Raw genomic sequence first — 20,932 nt, 5'->3', positions numbered from 1 at the left:
TTTCTTATGGCATAAATAGGAGTTTAAAACAATAAATTAAAAAATAATTTCAGCATGGACGAGATAATTCCAAAATTAATGAAAGTTATAATTTCAGCATTAAAGAAAGATAATTCCAGTATTAATGGAACAAAATATTCTAGAATTAATGTAAGAGATAATAACAGCATTGATAAAAGTGATAATTCCAAAATTAGTGAAAGAATGAAAGAGATTGTAATAAAATTAATGAAAGAGATTGTAATAAAATTAATGAAAGAGATTGTAATAAAATTAATGAAAGAGATTGTAATAAAATTAATGAAAGAGATTGTAATAAAATTAATGAAAGAGATTGTAATAAAATTAATGAAAGATAATTTCAGAATAAAGGAAAGAGATAATTCCAAAATTAATGAAAAAGATATAATTCCAAAATTAATGAAAAAGATATAATTCCAAAATTAATGAAAAAGAGATAATTCCAAAATTAATAAAAGAGATAATTCCAAAATTAATAAAAGAGACAATTCCAGAATTAATGAGATATAATTTCAGAATTAATGAGATATAATTCCAGAATTAATGAGATATAATTTCAGAATCAATGACAGAAATAATTCCAGCATTAATAAAATAAATAATTCTAGCATTAATAAAATAAATAATTCCAGCATTAATAAAAGAAATAATTTCAGCATTAACGAAAGAAACAAATCCAGAATTGATGAAAGCAATTATTTCAGAAGTAATGAAAGAAATAAAATAATTAATAAAGGAAATAATTCCAGAATTAATGAAAGAATATTAAAAAAATAATTAAGGAAAATTCCATAATTAATGAAGGAAAATTTCAGAATTAATGAACGAAAATCCAGAATTGATGAAGGAAAATTCAAGAAATGATGAAAGAAATGATTCCGGTATTAAATGAAAATAATTTAATCTTTTTTCACCTTTAGATGAGTTCTTTATCCTTTTTTTAAATCTTTAAAACCCAATATTTAGAGACCGAACTGTACATTTCTTTGGAAAAATTTCCAGGCGGGAAGTTTGTTTTGACCGAGTCACGCAACTTCCTTGCATTTGATGTCGCTGCAGTCGCGGTGGCTGGATGCTCCCTCCAGTATTATATATTCTCTGTCTCGTCTGCTTCTCTCCAGGTTACTTGTTTTGGGCGTCTCCTTGTGTCCTGCAAAAATAACTGCACTGGGAGTTAGAACTGCCAGTTCTGTTTGTGAGCTTCGCTTGTAGGGAACCGAACAAACCGTCTGTCGTCTGCTCATTAAGAGGTTCTTTGCTTTGGACGTCTCCTTAATCTCGAATAAAATAACCGAACTTTCAGTTCAAACTTCCAGTTCGGTTTATGAGCTTTGTTTACAGGGAACTGAGCGGAATAAAGAATATAGTTTTTTTTGCTTTGAACTTCATCATCACCACATGAGTCGCTTTTCAATTTGACGTTAGATGGCAGCACATTACTATAAAGTGGAGCGTGGAAAAATTCACTTTTTACGATCTTACCTGTCGTCTGCTTGTGTGGAGGACCTTTGTTTTGGATGTCTCCTTGGGTCTTGGAAAAATTACTGAACCGGAAGTTTGATTTTTCAGGTCAGTTTATAAGTTTTTTTCTATAAGGAGCAAAGATGAATGAAGAATTTAGTTTTTTTTTACACCTGAGCTTCGTCATCACCACATAAGGCACTTCTGATTTTGAAAGTAGGTAGCAGCACCAACAATATTTTTAAAATTAATTTCTTAAAGTATTCTAGAGTATTAAATTAATTTTAATTCCCTTAAAATTGTTAGTGCCATTGTGAATTTTATCGGCAAATGCTACAAGGCAAAAAAAAAAAAACTGCTTTGGTGGCGAGTGACATTTCGAGTCACCCGGTATATACGGATTTTGTCATTGCGTAACGCAGTGACAAAACTGTTCATGTGAACATAAAAATGATTCATTATCAGGATTTCAAGTCCATCGGGAAATATAAATAAGGGGCCATTCAAGTATTACGTAAGCAGATTTTCAGCCATTTTTGACTCCCCCCCCCCCTTCCCCCTGTCAACAAAATTTCGTCAGCAGCTTAGAATATTTCATATCTTCCAAAAGGGGGTGGTTGATAACGTAAGCAACCTTCTATCCCCCCCCCGTCATCAACAGTCAGCAAATCCGAAACCCCCTCCCCCTCCTCGATGCTGACGTTATACTTGAATCATGCCTTACAATATCTTCATAAGAACCTGAAATATTTAATTAATTAATAATGCAATCAAATTAATATTTAATTTTCACCGTATAAGCCCCCCCCTCCCTCCCCTTGTCATCAAAAGTCAGCAAATCCGAAACCCCCTCTTATCAGTTTGTTGACTTCAATTTCGATAGGGTGAAAATCTGATATTTCGTTGGATGACAAGTTACCTTCAAGTGGCTTTTTGGTTCATAATGTGGCCGCTGTCTCGCAGGCGAACGAGCCAACGTGCGAGTTGGCTTAAACACAACACAATATTTCACATAATAGTCTGTTCTATATTTAATATACAAGGCGCATAGGTAACGGGGCATACGGCATTTTACTGGCGAACCGTTGGTCCTAGAGGCATACTTCCAGTTGGAAAAAGTACCCGAATAATGTGTAGTACTCAGATATTTGATTCATGTTGCCAGGGGTTATTTAGTTATTGAAATAAAAATATTAACTTTTTATGTGGACACCCTGTGCCCCAAAACCCAATTGGAAAGTTGTTTCCCGGTCTCCAACAAAAAAATTCATCGTTTCTAAGTGCATATTCGAAGAAAGTTGGAAAAAAAACCATCATTAAATGAGAGGAAACCATTCTACCCGCATTTAATGCTGTTTTTTCCCCCAAATTTCCTCAATTTTTCAAATTCGCATATCTCGGTGAATATTGCCTCTTAGAAACGTGAAATTATTTTAGTTGTCATCGGAAAAGACAGAGCAACAACTTCTTAATTGGGTTCTTTGGCACACGGGGATGGTGTAAGGAGATGTTTTTTTTATTTTATAACTATACAACCCCTTACAACATGAATGGCATATCTGAGTTGGACACGTGATTTGGATACTTTTTCTAGTTGGGTATGTCTCTAAGACTAACGGCTCGCCAGTAAAGTGTCATACGCCCTGTTACCCATGCAGTCTGCATATGCACGTAAAAAAATAGTTTGAGACGAAATACAGTTGATTCCCGTTTTAACGAATACCGTTATAACGGAAAAAAATATCGTTTTAACGAAAACTTTTCTAATCCTCCCGGATAAGTTTACATAGGAACAATATAAAAATCTGAAATTTAACGAAATTTCTTTATTACTCCGGTCTCTTGGAGTTCATTATAATGGGGTTGACTGTATTTTCACCAAAAAAATCTGCAATTTGATGTGAAAGCAGTCCTTTTTATAATGATTATGTCATTTTACTTTTATAAATTTAAGAAGGAAACAAAAAGAAAGGGTGGGGAGAAAAAAAGGAAAAATGGCCAAGAGGGGCTCGGTTGTGCGTAAATGCCTCGAAATTCCACTTGTGCGCAAGGGGATTCGGGCCTCACTCTCAGTTTTATGACAAAATTTCACATTTATGAGACGTTTGACTACGGTTACGATTAACCTCTCTGTATATAGCTTTCAATATTAAAATATTTCATTTATACGAAGCACAATTTCAATTATTTGGCATTTTCATTTTGACTCGAACTCCAAATCTTTGGCATTCAGACATCATTTCCAACTATCAAATAAAACGAGGTTTTTGAAGATTGTGAAAAATGCGTCGCTGAATTGGTTTTGCATGCGTATTATCAACACTAAAAACCACAAATTTTAGGTTGACAGATACAAAGAGACGCATTAAGCGGGTTATGGACATTTCAAAATGAAGACTTGCGTGAGAATTTATTGCACTTTCCTGAGAAATCAGCAGATGCAGTGAGTCTCAAATAAACGGATTTAAATTGCTTTAAATGTGGTCATACGCCATTTTAGAATTTTTTTTTTTTAATGCCCACAACATTGTTCTTGCAGGATAGGAAAATTGCATTGAAATTACTTGGGATGTTGCAGGCCAGCAGCAGGCTTACGTAGTAGGGCAGTTAATAGGAAGTATTACAGTATAGATTAAAAAAACTTTAAAGATGTGGTGTCAATCTTAGAGGAAGTCCCAATACATTATCTGCTTGGATTGCATATAGAAACCAATCAGCAAACCAAATGACGTTAAGATCGTCTTAAATATGTTTAAAATCACGTTATTCCTGTTAAATTGAAATGAATGGCATATGAACACTTGCGACTTTGAAACAACAGCAAATTTATGCAATTACAGTTTCTTAAGTTATACAGCAATATGTAGTTTTAAAAAATTTAATTTCGCGGGTATTTTTCCTCATGTATGATTTGGTCTCTTGGATGGAGTTCGTTATGACTGAATTCGACTTTATTTCTTTACGGTGGAGGCAATGGGTGTTGGCACACCCTCTCCCCCAAAAATTCAGAAAAAAATACCCCAGAGCTATCGTTCTTTATTCGATTTTTATAAATATATTCCCATTCGGACCACTCAGGTTTAGAGGTGTCACGAGTTCGTTATCCGGTTTGTCCTTGTCAGAAAACTTTCCTGACACAGGGGTACAACAAAAAATGGTGACTTGACAGCAGCAAAAAATTGCTACCGCAGGGAGTTCCCCCATCGAGGGGTTAGCGCACCAACCTCTCGATGAGTATAAGAAACAAGCCTCCGTTCGGAATCGGCAATAAATTGTAGGTCCCGGTCTAATTAGCCCTCGTGTGCAGAAAATGACCGTGGTGCGACAAAAATGATCAATGATCAGACCACTCAGTGCCGGTTGAAGATAGCTTTGTGCTAAACTAGATGGCTATCCGTCTGTAATTGCATGAAAACGATGGGGTTTTTTTACACACAAGCTTTCATTTCTCCCCCATCTACTTCTTGGATTGCATTTACTACCAGCACTCAAAAAAAATGTCAATGAATGGTCAACAAATCTTTGTCTGCTTTCTTTATGGCAGCCCTCTTTGAATGAAAAGTCTTCGAACACGAACAACTTTCTGTCTTTACAGTTACTCCATTTTGCTTTAAACCTCTTCTGTAGTTTGTGTCTGGGCCTACTGTCATCCCCAAGTCGTAAACCCACCGAGATTACATGCAACGCTTTTTTATTTTATTCCTCATGTTAATGTTACTTGAATAGCGGAAAAATTGCGAAAAATGTATTCTATGCAATGTAATTCCACAAACTTCTTCGTGGTCCCCGTATCAGTAGCCGTGGCTCCCTTTCGCCAGATTTTCATCCGTGGCTCCCCTGGAATATACTAGGACCCCCCTGAGGTCATATGGCCCCCGGTTGAGAACCACTGGTCTAGTGGATCTCCTAACTGGCATAGGTGGCTCTCTATCTGGCTCTGGCTCCGGGACTGTAGTTCTGGTATCCTCAGGGAGCTGCTCGAGAAAGCGGACCAGTTTACGCATTTTACTTTTCGAATCTTCCCGCTTCAGGATATACTCAAGCCAAGGTATTCGCAAATGTTCAGCTGGCTCTCTGAAGTGGAAAGCCGTTGTCTTGGGACATAGAGTTGCGTAGTGAAGAGGCGTGCCTATGGCCAAACATGAGCATTTATCATTGGGGATTGATTTGAACCTATGAAGGTTAGCCGGAAATGGACCATGGCCCGTTACGAACATTATCATCTCACGTGACCATTTATGGTTCCGAGGCATTACATGTCGCAGGATGCTATGAGTTGATCGACCGGGCTCTGTGTTGTCATCCCACCTCTGTTGCCATTTATTCATTAGATCCTTCCATAGGATTGCTTTGGCGTGTGATGCGGGAAGCAGCAGATCACCTGTAATGATTCCGCCTTCGGTAGCTTCCTCCGCCGTGGTATCCACCAATTCATTACCCCATTGGCCTTTATGTGCTTTTACCCAAGAGAGGCTTATTCTGGTGTGATTGCAGAGAAGCTTTCTTATTGTCCTAGCCATTTCATGACTAGACTGAGGATTAGAGACCGCCAGTATGCTGGAGCGACTGTCAGATCTACTTAGGGCAGCTTTTCGATGTAAAGAGGCATCTAAGACTGCGTTGTAGATGGCGAAAAGCTCAGCCTGAAACACTGAGCTATCATCCTTTATCTTGACCGACCATCGGGCTACTACTTGTTTACCTTTAGTCTTAACGTATGCTGCTCCAGTCCCTTTTTCCGACTTTGATCCATCCGTGTAGTATATAAGTGTGGATGACTGAAGCAGCTCACCTTCGTTTTCTGGTATGCCAAAACGTATTTGGCTCTTCCGCAGCCCGACTGACGGGTGGGATGACCAACCCTTTATTTTTCGTTCATATGCCTGATGATCCAATGTATTTTCCGTCGTTGAGACTGTCTTGCGGAGCTGGAGTAGGCGAGCCGACTTAGCTAGAAACTCCATTTTCAGGCGCAACGGAGGGAGCCCCAAGATAGTCTGGAGAGCACTTGTCGGGGTTGTACTATAAGGTCCTGAGGTGTACAACAGGTATCCTTTCTGAATTGAGTTCAGTCTGTTTGAAAGCTGTACCTGAGGCGATGCACACCAGCTTGACGCACCGTAAGCCATAGTTCGCTCTGCCACCGTCAAATAGAGGATTCAGCGCATTTCTTGATTAATGCCCCACTTTGCTCCGGCCATAAGTCGCATCTTCTGCAGGGTAGCAACAACTTTATCCTTCATTTTCTGCATATGGGACTCCTATTTGGGATCTTGGCTAATGGAAACTCCTAGATACTGCAATACCGTAGTTCTTTTTATTGTCTTTCCCATCATCCAAATCGATGGGGGACGCTTCTTTGAGATCCAGAGAAATCCCGTTTTGCTCGCCGACAGGAAAGGCTATGGGATAATAACCAATTTGTGATGGATTGGAGCGCCTTTTCCGCCAGCTCTGCAGTTCCTTTGATCGTCTGGTGAGACGCAATAACAAGTATGTCATCGGCAAAGGCCTGACCACGTCGCCTCTTCCAGTTCGACGACCAAGAGATACTGGGCGCTATGGAACTCTCTGGAGATGAGAGATGGCGTGCTGTACCGCAAATGGGAGTCGGAGGATGGAAAGATGTTCCGGTGGCAACTCGCTCTCCCGAGGAGCCGTGTGAAAGAAGTGCTGAAAGAATTGCACGAAAGCCCGACCGGTGGACATTGCGGCATGATTAAGGCTCTCCAAAAGGTTCGCGAACGATTCTGTTGGGACAAATGTGCACGGACCGATGTGCACGAGTGGTGCAAGAATTGCGACGCCTGCACCGCCCGCAAAGGAATCGCCCCAAACATCCTGCGACCGCTACCGAGGACCGCCCACGAGAGCACCGGATACTCGCCATTGCTTATGAGAGAGGACCTTCGCCAACCAGGTGATCTGATGTTTCGGCGACCGATAGATGCTGCTCTTCCACCGGAGGAACACGTCCAGGGACTCCAGGAGCGCCTCGAGGACATGCATCGAATCGCCAGACACAAGACCAACTTCGGCTCCAAAAAGACGAAGAACGGTTACGATGCGAGGACCACGTCTCATGATTTCAAGGAAGGGGACCTCGTCTGGCTCTGGAAACCGAAGCGCCAGAAAGGACTGTGCCCGAAACTTCAGACGTCATGGGAAGGCCCCTACAGAGTCGTGAACAGAATGAACGACGTCATAGCTCGGATCCAGAAAACGCCATCCTCGAAGTGCAAGGTGGTCCAATTCAACAGTTTGGCCTCTTACCACAGCTACAACCCGCCGAACTGAATTGTCGGGAGGAACAATTCTAAGAGAGGGGCAATGTTACGATCTGTAGGCGATTTGTTCGATGGCTCTCAGAAATATCGAAATCGGTTGATGCCGGTTTCGGTTTATCGGGAAGGGATGCTATTGGTGAGAACATTCTAGAAAGTCCCGCCCCTCCAGACATTGGTTCAACCCCTCCGTAGGTGGCGCCGGCGACTAGGAAACTGTAAAATAGAATTTGGTGGAATGTTCTTTTTCTCGAAGTTTCTTCGGGGTTATAAATAGTGCGGCGCTCACACGAGAGAGGTTCAAGGAGACTCGAATAAGAGAGAGACTGGATGAAAAGTCAGTCGTTGAGAGAAAGTTGTTAGCTCTCTGATTAGGGTGTAAATACGAGTAAATTTCTGTTCTGTAAATAAATCTGTGTTTGTCCGTCGAACCAATTGTTGTGTTTGCAATCTCCAAGTCTTGCGGAAAATTATCCGGAACACAATGTTATTTGAAGGCTATGAACTCGAAAATTATCTTTAATGAATTCATTGCGACCCATTCTCTAAGCCATATAATGACGAATCGCATAAAGGCCCTTGGCCAGCGGACCAAATATGGCCCTGAGAGTTATCTGATGCGGCCTGCCGTCTTCAAACCTAATTTTGTAAAAATGAACTACCCGACACATTTACAGATCGCTCAAGTGTCCCGTGGTACAATTCCAAAAAATTTTGACATATTTTCAGATCACTTGAATGACCTGGGACACATTTCCGGAACACTTATGCGATCCATGACACATTTAGAGATTCCTTGAGTGACATGTGACGTAGTTTTAGAGCACTTAAGTGGCCCCCAGTGCGGCTCTACATTATCCAAGTTACCCGCGGCACATTCTCAGATTATTTAAATGATCCGCGGCATATAATTACGGATCACTTGAGTGATTCGTGGCACAGTTCCAGAGCACTTAAGCGGCCCGGACTCATTTCCAGACCACTTGGATCCGCGAAAAATTTAGAGATCACTAAAGTTGCTCTGTAGTGCACTTGTCAATGGGGGGGGGGGGGAGAATGTTACTGCAAGTGTCCATAATCTATCGAAAAGTTTTTCTAGTTTTTGGCGCACTGAGTAAGATGCCATTAAAAATATTTCATATTTTTATAAAGGGTCGTTTGTGACAAAAGCATCATTCAGCCTTCCCCTTCCCCCCTTGCCATCAAGAGTCAGCAAACCCTAAACCCCCTACTCACCCCCATCGATGCTGACGACTTAAATTACCCTAACTTCAAGGCTTCAAAGAAGAGGATATGCCATCGAATATACCTGAGGTCAAACTCGCACATTTGCAGTGTGTTATACACACACACACACACACACACACACATATACAAGCGAGATAAGTTCAAATGTAGATATTATTCTGATTCATACTTACAGCTACGGATAGACCCCACAGTTGCGGTCTGCCGAAAAACACGGCTCGTGCTCCCATTGATAATGCTTTGAACACGTCGAATCCGCTCCTTACTCCACCGTCCACGTAAACCTCCACATTTTTACGGTATCTTTTAATGGCAGCTACGACATTGGGCAAAGCTTCAATCTGAAATGATTTTACTACGTCATACAGGGTGAACATGAAATATGTTGACCGTGTACAGGCGCAGCTGCTACCAATTAGTCACACTAATACCTAGTACTCAAAAGTACATACACCTTGTAAAATTTCTTATGAGGAACTTCTGACGGTTCGTTGCGTTATGGAACTTCTTAGGTTTATGTTGGATATTTTTGTTTTTATATGGCCCTAATACATTGATGTTGACAGAACAGGTGCTGCCATGTTATTTTTTTGCTTCCTCATTTTTTTTATTAAGCTTTTATATGTAATGGGCTGCTGTTCATTGCATATGTATATCATCAAAAATGTAATGTATGCCCACAACAAGTGATTTCCCCATGATATTTCGTAAAGCATCACAGTACTGCCCTATAAAGCACGTATACATTATCGAGCGGATCATGTAATGTAAACATTCGCAATTGGTTGGTCAGGAATTTGTACGGTGTTTTAAACATCTAGCTAATCCTTTTTGAGCCTTTTGAACTGGACCAGCAGGAGTAGGTTGTTTTCAACGAACACTGAGGAAGGAAAAGACACATCCGTTCTTTACATGCTCTGCTCACTAATGTATGCGCGGCTGTTGATGCTGTTTCAATTGATCCCGAGAACACATTGACCAAATATTAAGTAACACGCGCCCTAAAACCGGGGCCATATCAGCACCTTCTAGAGATAGAAGGCCCGTAATCTGCTTGTGACGACAGTAAGTAGTCCATTTTCCCTCAGAATATTCAGGGAAAAAAATTCCCTGCTAGTGCCAGTATCATCGTTTTGAGGAAAAGAAATGGTCTGACTCAGAATTGGCGATTTCTATGCCACACATCCAATCTTTATGCGGTATTTGTCAGCCAATCAGGAAAATTCTACGCCAAAATTAGAAGAAACGAAATATGATGCTGTGTTTAAAATGTGGCAAACTTTCTAGGTAGTCCGAATGACGTTTATGGCAAACAGTGCAGAGGCTTTTTATCTCTAGGAGGTGCTTGCCACATACATCGCGGTATACGATTCTGAACAGAGCAAAATCGACCATTAAAATGTAACTGTGCTAGTTATACCTCAAAACCTGTTTTTACTTGACTCTGCGTGGTGATGCGGTTGTGGATCCGTCTTTAGACCTAACATTTCAGAAGATATTGAGGATGCTCGGATTCAATTATTATCGTGAGTAGATATTATAAAAATTCTAGAAAGCATCTGAGAGAATGGGTCCAATGAAACCCATTCCTATGGTCACAACTCAATAATCGCAACAACAACAAAATTGAATATTTTCCCTTCTCCTAGAATGAGCAAGTAACCCTTAAAGAATGTTATTCCATTTTACTTGAAAATTCAAGCAATTTTGTGATTTTCACTTCAAAACATGGAAGACAGGTGGAAAAACCTGTATAACATAAAGCAACATAGCTCTGACAACATGAATATGTCCGGGCCACACGCACACTCACAAGACGTTCGTACATGTACAATTCAATAAATATTCCCCAGAGGAAGGTTTACGAGCAGCGTGCATCCAAAAATGATGAAATCAATGATTCACTTATAAGAAACGGTTCTAAAAATGTTATAAACTCCGTCTTACTGTAGGTAAGCTCCCATCTAGTTGTCTACCTCCCTGATTTGAGACCAAAATTCCCGAAACACCAGCTTTCACCGCCAGGACAGCATCTTCACCTGCAAAACGTTTCGATTAACATTTTCATCGTAACTAAATAACAGATAAGACTAGTCCCCATAATTATATTTTGTTTATGGTATTTCGTACACCGATTCTTATTGATTTTTTTTTTTGGTGCAAAATGCCCATTTGCTTCTAGAAAATGGGGTATCAGGTAAGGCGACTGTGTAATTTAGACTTCTCTCGCTATGCGAGATCACCACGATGCAGTCCTACGAGCAGTCTTTGAGACATTCCAGTGGAGCAGAGAACCAAATACGCGAAAAAGACTTGTATTTCTTTGAAACGCCAGCAGATACAGTCGGGCCTTATGTAACAAACTCCGTTTAACGAATTCCTAGATATGTTTATAGAAGTCTGTGTGCGTAAATTTGTGTTAATCCAACCCTGATATGACGATTTTCTTTGATTCAATGAAATTATTTTTTTCTGATTCATCAAATCAAGATTTCAGCTGTACATCCCCGAACACAATTCATCAATCATTCCAGACTTATGAATACCGTATATACTCGTGTATAAGCCGAGTTTTTTGTGGAAAAATTCGTTCTCCAAGTGGGGGGGTCGGCTTATACTCGGGTCAGTTTTTGATGAGAAAATATCGACCCCGCAATCGGTAGTTATTTTCGTAGCAGTGTTCGAAAAACCGGCATTATTGGTATGGGATATGTTCTAACCCTACATAACTGATGATGTCAAAACAGAGGCAAAGAAATCTAAAATATCATTGGTTGGTGGTGGCTAACGTTGATTGTACAGCCTTTAGATGTTAGCATCAACAAGTGTCCGAGTGGTATGGTGGTAAGATGCTCGTCTACCATCGTGAAGGTTGTTGTCAGGGTCCCGGGTTCGAACCCAAGGGAGGATGTCGATAAGATATTTTCCCTAACGAACTCGAGGCGACCACCGATAGACAGCGCCTTCACTTCCAACCCATCTCACTAATGGCAGTAAATTGCAATATAGCGATATGGCCAGAGTTGGTGTTTGGTGAAGTATCATCAACAAGCTTCTCAAAGGCTATTTGAGGGATTTGTGGATCGAATGGATGGGGAGCGTGGAATTCTGTTTCCCCAAAAATCATCATCCGATCCTTGAAAAAGTGTTGCATCAGCAATACGATGGACGGAACTGAAGATGAACCTCTTTCAAAGTGGCGATGGCAGCCCAGATGAGGATAAAAACGAAGATGCCGCACCCTGTATGATGATCTGATGGATTACGATGAGCTTGGAGACAGAAGAAACGGATTAAATGTGTGAATCATTTTCTATTGTAAATTTCCGTAAGCTATTCATTTTGCGTGAAAATATAAGATTTTTTTTCTCTGAAATGCGCGGATGTTTTGGGAGTCGGCTTATACACGGGTTTTCAATTTATTGCAGTTTTGGTGGTTTTGAAGTGGGGAGAGGTCGGCTTATTATACGAGTCGGCTTCTACACGAGTGTATACGGTAATATTCCATGATGAAATGGAATAAAAAGAAGTTTTGTCCACTTCCGGGCGAACAAATCATGACCGACATGCCCGGGATGTGTAAAAGTTTCGACCGGTCATCGATGTTTCCCGAAATAAAAACTATCTGCTATAAGTTTTTTTTTAATAAAATCACTGTTCATTTTGACTACTAAGCGGTTTTGAACCAATGTGCAGCAACTGTAAAAAACACGCAATATGAAACTATGAATTTTTTTGTTTTTGTGCTGCATACAGGTGTAAATTTTATAAACCAAAATACAGGTTACTATATTTTTATAAATGCTGCGATATTTATTTTTATAAAGTGCAACCTCTCGAAAATTTTGGAAATTATCATCAAAAGGCAGTTTGTGATGTGGATAGAGGAGAATAATGAATTGTCGGATACTCAACATGGTTCAGGGAGGGGAAGTCATGTGTGACTAACCACATTTGGTACTATGATCGCGTGACGAAGGCTTTGGGTAAGGACAAAAATGCAGATGTTGTTTACCTCGATTTCCAGAAGACTTTCGATCGAGTCCAACGTGGTAAACTCTTGAAGCGTTCACACGAGATTGGAATTGGGGGCAACTTGCTGAATTGGATAGAATCGTGGTTAAGAGATAGGTCGCAACGAGTTATGGTGAACGGGGAATTCTCTGGTTGAACAGACGTTACAAGTGGAGTTCCTCAAGGATGTGTCCTTGCCCCATCCCTTTTTCACTTTTTGTCGATAAACTCGATGGATTGCTACCAAATTCGCAAATGACGTGAAGCTAATAGGTGTAATAGGGAATAAAAGCGATAGAGAGTTGCTGCAGACAAACTTAAACATTTGATCATTTTTGTCGCACCACGGTCATTTTCTGCACACGAGGGCTAATTAGACCGGGACCTACAATTTATCGCCGATTCCGAACGGCAGGTTTTTTTTTGTACTCATCGAGAGGTTGGTGCGCTAACCCCTCGATGGGGGACTCCCTGCGGTAGAAATTTTTTGCTGGGGTCAAGTCGCCGTTTTTTGTTGTACCCCCGTGTCAGGAAAGTTTTCTGACAAAGACGAACCGTGTATCGAACTCGCGACACCTCTAAACATCCTTTGGTACTTTAGGCGAGCATCTTATCGACCGGGCTACCGAGACAAACTTAAACAGGATTGCAGCATGGGCAAATGAATGGAGCATGACGTTTAGCGTTGACAAGTTCATGGTCACTCATTTTGGTTCGAACAACCCACGGTTCTCTTAGGGCCCTTTCACACGGAGCGGATGCGGATGCGGGTCCGGAAGAAGTTTTAACAATTGGAATATACTGCGCCTTTCAGACGAGCCGAAAAATTTCCGCACCTAGGAAATGTTCATGCTGGTCCGGACGTCGTCCGCATGTGTCAAAACCTAAGTGCGGGCTCCGCACCCGCACATAGAAGTTTTGACAATAGGTTTATTCGGAGCTATTCAGACGATGCGGATGCGGAGCGAATTCGTCCGCATCTTTGGCTACTTTTTGAAGGTGATTTTTCACGGAATTTTTTTAATTATTTGCCATAAATACCCTTAAAAACACCATATGATGGTCCCTGCTCATCAATATAATGTACCTACATACGTCTATCCCTCCGTTTCCTTCTGAGATGGAGATATAGCAACTTCAACTGCCTTTTGTCCATACTTTACAATTTTATACAATAAAACCTGCCAACAACGGCCACTGACGGGACCAAAATTATAAGCCGTTCTGTTCATTACGAATATTTAATTGACTGCATACTTTAATAACTTTTAAATTTAATTTAAAAATTTTAATTTTTTTCTTTTTAAATTTTTAAAATTATTTAAAAATATAAATATCTGAAATATTATTTTAAATATTTGTTATTTTTTTAAATTTTTAATCTTTTAACTGAGGTGAAGAGAGACTTCATTTTTTGAATATGTTTACATTGGATGAACGCAGGTGTCGAGGAGATATGAATCGAAGTGTTCAAAATTTTCAAAGGAATGCATAAGATGGATCATGAATTATTAGTACACCGTCAACCGACTGCTTTTACAAGGGGACACCAGTACCGATTGGTGATGGACAATGCGAGGTTATGGTGTCGCAGGGAATTTTTCTCTAATAGGGTTGTTAATAAATGGAATAGCTTACCACCGGAGGTAGTAAATTGTAACACAATTGACACGTTTAAAAAGAAATACGATAAACATGTTGAGGTAAATCGAGAAGCTATCCATACTTAGAATAAGACAACCATAATATTCTATCATATACAACACCACAACAGGCAAAATGCCCAGCAAGGTGGCTGATAAAAGATGCCCATAACAAATATGGATGTCATATATTTCATGTGTATATATTGTTTATAATTTTTGTGATTGTGTTTTTAATTGGATTGCTGAATTTTTGAAATATATGACATCTATATTTATGATGGGCATCTTTTTATAAGCCATTTCGTTGGGCATTTTTCCTTGTTGTGGTGTTGTATTTGAATTTATAAAAGATATACACACACAGTAACAGTTATTTTAGCGCATAAAATTTACACTGGTATGTAACATATCAATAAAAAATTTACACTTTTATACTCATAGTTGTTTACTTTCCTGTTCTTGATCGGTTTAAAACAAGCAACGATTTCATTTCAAAAACTATAACAGATAGTTTTGTTTCTATTCGATAGATGGCAGCAGTAATTCTAGCTCAATGGCGTTTCTCGCATTGATAATGAGAATAATTTTAATTTATAAATATGAATATTTGAAAATAATAGATGTACAATTTATAAATAAAAATTACAGATGGGTATGGACTATTAGGAGTCCTAATAGAGACCACTTCTAAGAGACTATCATATTTGATTTTTCATACATATCGCAAATGCAGCAACTGAAATATTATAAAAGAAAACTATGTTATAAAAAAGTAATACAAGTATTATACAACAAGTATCTTATACATTAAATAGCAAAAAAACATCATGTGTTGTCTATGACACATCAAAAGAGCATTGCTGAAAGACGAAGGAACAGACCGCGCCATTCGAGTAAGTGTTGATTCACGTGTTCCAGTCTTTCTCCATAGGATTTTTCGCGGAGACCAGGTAGGTTCTTTGTAAATCTATTTTGTGGCTGTTCAAGCGTCTTGATATCTCCCACTCGGTAAGGGGATCATACAGGTTTATTTCTTATCTTTACATGTTTACATAGATTATCTTGGTTACATAGGTTATATTCACATAGATTTTCTCTCACTGGAGCATATATATGATCATCTCATCAACAATCATCATCTCAAAAAATAAATACGTCTACAACATTCTGATTTCTGTATATCTTGCATTAATAAGTTGGGGAGTGACATCATGTCATACAAAATATATTGGTTTTCAAATTACCCACAACATGTTGAATGAGCATTCTGCTCCGGTCTCAAGAGTCACTCGCGCCGTCTCCGCATTTGGCAACTGTTAGCCACAGTCTTTGGTAAGCCGCCGCACGCTCCCCCCCCCCCCCCAGTAGCGAACTTACGGTTCGAAACGGTCCGGAACGTGTTTCTCTTGTATGAGGAACGGGAGGAGTAGGCGAAGTGATTCTTGTTGACAACGAACTGGAATCGTTCACGTCTAAAGCCAGGAAGGCGGGTTTAAGTCTGTCCAGAGAAGTTGTTGGTTTCTTTCAACGGTGTCGAATGTCTTTTCGTGTCGTTGGATCACTTGAAACGGTTTGACATATGGAGCTTGAAGCGGCTTCCACACTCCATGGTGTCGAATGCGAGCAGTTCTTTAGATGAGGGTTTACGAAAATACTTTTTGTACATGACAAGATGTTGGTTGCGGTCGTAATTTTCAAAAATATTATTTGATTGTCTCAACGAGTTGTTTTGATGATGTTTGCCTCGGAATGGGATCGAATCTTTCTCCGAGAAGTCTGACACTAGTGCCGTACATCAACTCTGCGGTGGTAGCTTTCAGATCTTCTTCGAAGACGCTACGGAAACCGAGTAAATCTCTGCGTCATATGCCTTTATGGCAGCTTTGAGTGGTCTGTGTAATTTCTCTACGAAGCCATTTGCTTGCGGGTGATATGGTGAGGACCATATTCGGTGAATTCTTAGTACTCTTGCCAGTGCTAGGAAGAGGGAGCTCTCGAATTGACGGCCTTGATCTGTTGTAGTCTTAGATGGTACCCCGAAGCAAGATGTCCATGTTGAGTAGAATGTGCGAGCTACAGTCTCGGTGATGATGTCTGGAATCGGGACAGCCTCCGGCCAACGTGTGAACCTGTCGATCATAGAGTAGGCATTGCACCAGAAATAAGAAGAGGACCAATGATATCAAGGTAGATGTGATTAAATCGCTCAGTTTTGCAGGAAATAAACTTAATGGGGGTTTTCATATGTCATGTAATTTTGGATTTTTGACAAGGTATACATTTTGTCTGGACCAGTTATTACAATATTTATTTAATGAAGACCAAATGAAGCAAGTCGAATCAATTTAGTTGCAGCTTTTATTCCTGGATGGGAAATATTATGAATGGTCTTGAAAATCTGGTTGCGAAATTGTTCTGGTATATATGGTCTAGCTGTGCCAGTGAGAGATCACAAAATAGTCAAGTATTTGAGTCTGGCAAAGTCACTTTTTTGAGCTGTAATCCTCGTGGATTTTGTAAAAGATCAGTTAAAGTTTGGTCGCGTTCTCTTGAAATTTCGTTATAGTCCATAGGATTGGGCATTGAAATTGATGCTACGCGGGAAAGTGAATCCGCGGATATGTTTTCGACACATATAGTGTATGTCGGTAGTGAATTGGGCAATAAAATCTAATTGCCTGCATTGACGAGGAGATATTGTCTAATTTTTGTCTGAAGGCATATGTCAATGGTCTATGACCGTGAACAAAGACAAGTCCAAAGTTGAGAAGAAAATCCGTGCCTATGATCGGTATTGGTACACTTGTAATGAGGAATTTCCACTCAAAACGTCTTAACTCAATGTCAACATTGAAAACTTTGGTGTCGTAAGTGTGTATCTTAGAGTTATTGGCAGCAACAAAATAAAGGCGACAAGTTTTTGCGGCCATCGGTGTTGACGTCGCCGTTATATTATAGTCGACGGCCGTGTTTAGTTTCCCTGTTCGTTGGTTTGAAAAGTGCACAGTTGTTGACATCTAGCATGGTAATAGCAAAAGTCAGTTCTTTGTGGTGAAATGACGATACTATGTCTGAACCTCCGTCTACTATAGTTTGTTTCTCTCTCCCTAGACAAGCGGTCGAGTTTTTTGCTTTGCCGGCCAAATCTCTCATTACCCTTAATAGGTGTGAAGGTCTTTTGTCCCCCAAATGCAGTTCGGACAACAATTTCCGTACTTGGCTAGTGTTAGAACCATAGAATTCTTTGATTAGCCTTTGTTTAAGGGTCTCATACGTGTTAGTTTCGGGCGGGTTTAATAAAATATCTGAAATGGAAACGAGCGTTTCTGGATCTAATGAACCATAACTTCATATTCTGTCGCTATATATTATGGACGGTAGTTTCAAGGCAACGCGAGCAATTTGTAAGTTTTCCGGTGATGGGCCAGGTGGCGAAGGGTTCGGAGAGTTATCTTTAGGCATTTTTGGATACAGACTATTATGCGAATCTAGTTATATAATTGCGAAAATAAAAATAAAAATATTTGTTATCGTGACAAATGGAGCGATCACAAAGAGGTCCTACCCTGATCCTAATGGCATCGGTGGTGCTGCACGCATTGGGCTTTGGCTGAGTTGATTCTTCGTCTTTTGTTGTCAAAAGGTTGTGTCGTTCTCGGTCACCACTACAGCAGTGCTCTTTTGATGTTTCATAGACAACACATAATCTTTTTGCTGTTTATTGCATTACCTTTTATAACATAATTTTCTTTTATAGTATTTTTTCATGATATAAAACATATTGGTGTTAAATTACACACAACATGTTGAATGAGCATTCTGCTCCTGTCTCAAGAGTCAGAAACATCAACTCGCGCCTTCTCAGCACTTGGCGACTGTTGGCCAGTCTTTGGTGAGCCGCCGCAATCTAGTATCGCTCTACGAAATACAAAGAGGACTAACATTCGTAGCAATCGAGCCCACGAATTTACTATCAGAATTCCATTCTGCCGAAATAATACAGGATACCATAGTTTTTTCATTCGCAAAGCCCGCATATGGAACTCATTACCCGGTGAAATCATAACGAAGCCCACAATACATCAGTTTAAGACCTCTTTAAAAAAACCATGGTCTGTCTCCCTATCTGTCGTTGTGGTTTGAACTTTCCATTGCATTCTTTTAAGTAAGTTTACATACACCTCTTTTAATAGTTGTGCGCATTTCATTTGTATCACCGTGTATGTTATTTTTATTTCTTTTATTTTACTTGCTTGTTTATTTTAGTTCATTCCTTTGCATGTTTATTTTAGTTCATTCCTTTGCATGTTTATTTGTTTATTATTTGTGTGTGACCCCCCCCCCCTCCTCTTTGTGATGTAAACGCCATCCTGTCATTCACTATAATGTAATGTAAATAAAATAAATACTTTTTCTCCGTTCGCTAATTATTTCTTCTATTTATAGCAGTTCATGTAAACGTTCACTTAATTTCAGCGTTTTGCGATGAGAAAGATGGTGAAAAACAATGAACAAGGTCTAAGCTTTTTGGTGTCTATAGATAATTTTAGCCATTGCCCCTTACAATTGGACACTATAACCCTCAAAGTTTTTTCTCAAGATGTCCCGGTTTTAAACAGGATTTGTCCCGATTTCTCAGTTTTCAATGATCTGCCCACTCTCTCCTAGGTTCGCGCCTGCCATCCGGTATTGTGCCTTAAATCGATTGTTATTCCATTAGCGAGGTGAACCTAGTCCCTTTCTTTTGTGACTCCAAGAGCGAGGAAAATTATAATTAGCGGTTTGACAAATTTTAGATTTTTAATTGGTGAATGCATTTTTTTTTCCTTTTTTTAGTTTTCGTGTTTCTTTCAAAATTTCAAATAAAAAATAATTACGTCACTTTCGATATTTTTTATGCAAATAATTCATTTGTTCATGTGAGTAAATCTAGTAATATTTTTTTGGATTTTTAGGGCATGTAAAATATTGATTCGGGCATCTATTATTAACCCCCCCCCCCCGTTACCCCAATAGTGCTCGACTAAAGTTGGTTTTCTGTGGTTCTCAACTTCGAGGCGCAAATGCGAGCCCATCCCCCCCCCCCTTGAAAAGTGTCGTCATAGACAGCAACAGAGATACAATTATTCAATAATTACAGTTCATTCACAGTTACAAAAACTGACGACAGATGGCAGCATTACACAGAGAAAGCCTTCACGTAACGTTCACAACAAATACACGCACAGCTTACAGCATGGCTCAGGTCTTCTTCGACCACTTGCTAAAAATCTCTTCATTGAGACAGAGTGGCGGGCCATGATCTGGTTCGGAGGAGGAGAATCACCTACTTATATTATTTTACGTTACATGACCGAAAATGCTTTAAATTTTTGATAATCTGTCCATGCCTGGTACACTTTTAAGGTATAATTACAATTCATCAATTCGCACATTATCACCGTGAATTATTATTTACCCATACTGAGTTGGAATCTGACCTTGACGCGCGAAGGGAGGGTTCATTTTCCAAGAAGGAGAAACGGGGGAAAAAAGTAGGGGGACTCGGTAAAATAGCGCAAAAGACGCCAACGGAAAATGTCAACCTGATCCTTTTCCCTGCGACCTTTTTACCGAAAGAAGGTGAATGGAATCGCCCATCGTGACGTTTCATGACGTAAGGCCAACTCAGTGTGGGTGTACAATATCAAATAGTCAGACAGGCCGTCGAACTTTTGTCGCGAATTCACGCGTTGTTTCCCAACAAACAAACATTATTATCATTCAAAAAAATTACTGGCGGTTTCGAAAGTATAATCATCATGATTAGATTATTAACCGGCCTTTCCGAGACTCGAACACAATAGTTCTCAATAAGGCTTACTTCAAACTGAACCCGTTCGAACAAAAGAGTAGGTAATAACGTATTTAAAAATTTCTTACCGTTTAGGATTCCTTTCGCAACGACTGGCAGCTTCGTGCTCCTCACGACCCAGTTCAAGTCCTTATACGTGAGCGTCGGATCAATAAAATCATCCGTTGGTGTACCCTTGATTACATTTGGAAAACTGTGGACAAAATTGATGCATGGAAATTTATAATTTAATGTTATCTAAATAAATGTATCATTGACAGCTGTTCGGTAATGTTATGGAGAATGGGAAAAATGGAAGTTGTAGTGTCGTTATTATTTTGTGATTATTATTTATTACACTCATTCTTCATACACACATGCACACGTAAACACTCCCTATTCATATATGTGGCCCATACGTAAAA

At 39.7% G+C, this 20,932-nt stretch overlaps 1 protein-coding gene across 1 annotated transcript in view; it reads right to left on the bottom strand.

Moving 5' to 3' along the window:
- LOC149083575 (2-Hydroxyacid oxidase 1-like) overlaps positions 1 to 20,932 on the bottom strand; it is a 60,893-nt gene that overhangs the window by 8,074 nt on the left and 31,887 nt on the right. The window contains exons 7-9 of the mRNA XM_089234095.1: positions 20,597 to 20,721; positions 10,962 to 11,053; positions 9,188 to 9,355 (exon numbers count right to left, since the gene is read on the bottom strand). Coding sequence (XP_089090221.1) covers positions 9,188 to 9,355; positions 10,962 to 11,053; positions 20,597 to 20,721 — 385 coding nt within the window. The remainder of the gene's footprint in view (positions 1 to 9,187; positions 9,356 to 10,961; positions 11,054 to 20,596; positions 20,722 to 20,932) is intronic.

The sequence above is a fragment of the Pholcus phalangioides genome, unplaced genomic scaffold, assembly GCF_987345545.1.
Source record: "Pholcus phalangioides strain wild (caught in Gottingen) unplaced genomic scaffold, Ppha-v1.0 ptg000008l_1, whole genome shotgun sequence".
In the NCBI taxonomy this organism is placed as follows: Eukaryota; Metazoa; Arthropoda; class Arachnida; order Araneae; family Pholcidae; genus Pholcus; species Pholcus phalangioides.
The sequence above is the reverse complement of the archived record's forward strand: the minus strand, read 5'-3'. Positions and strand labels throughout refer to the sequence as shown.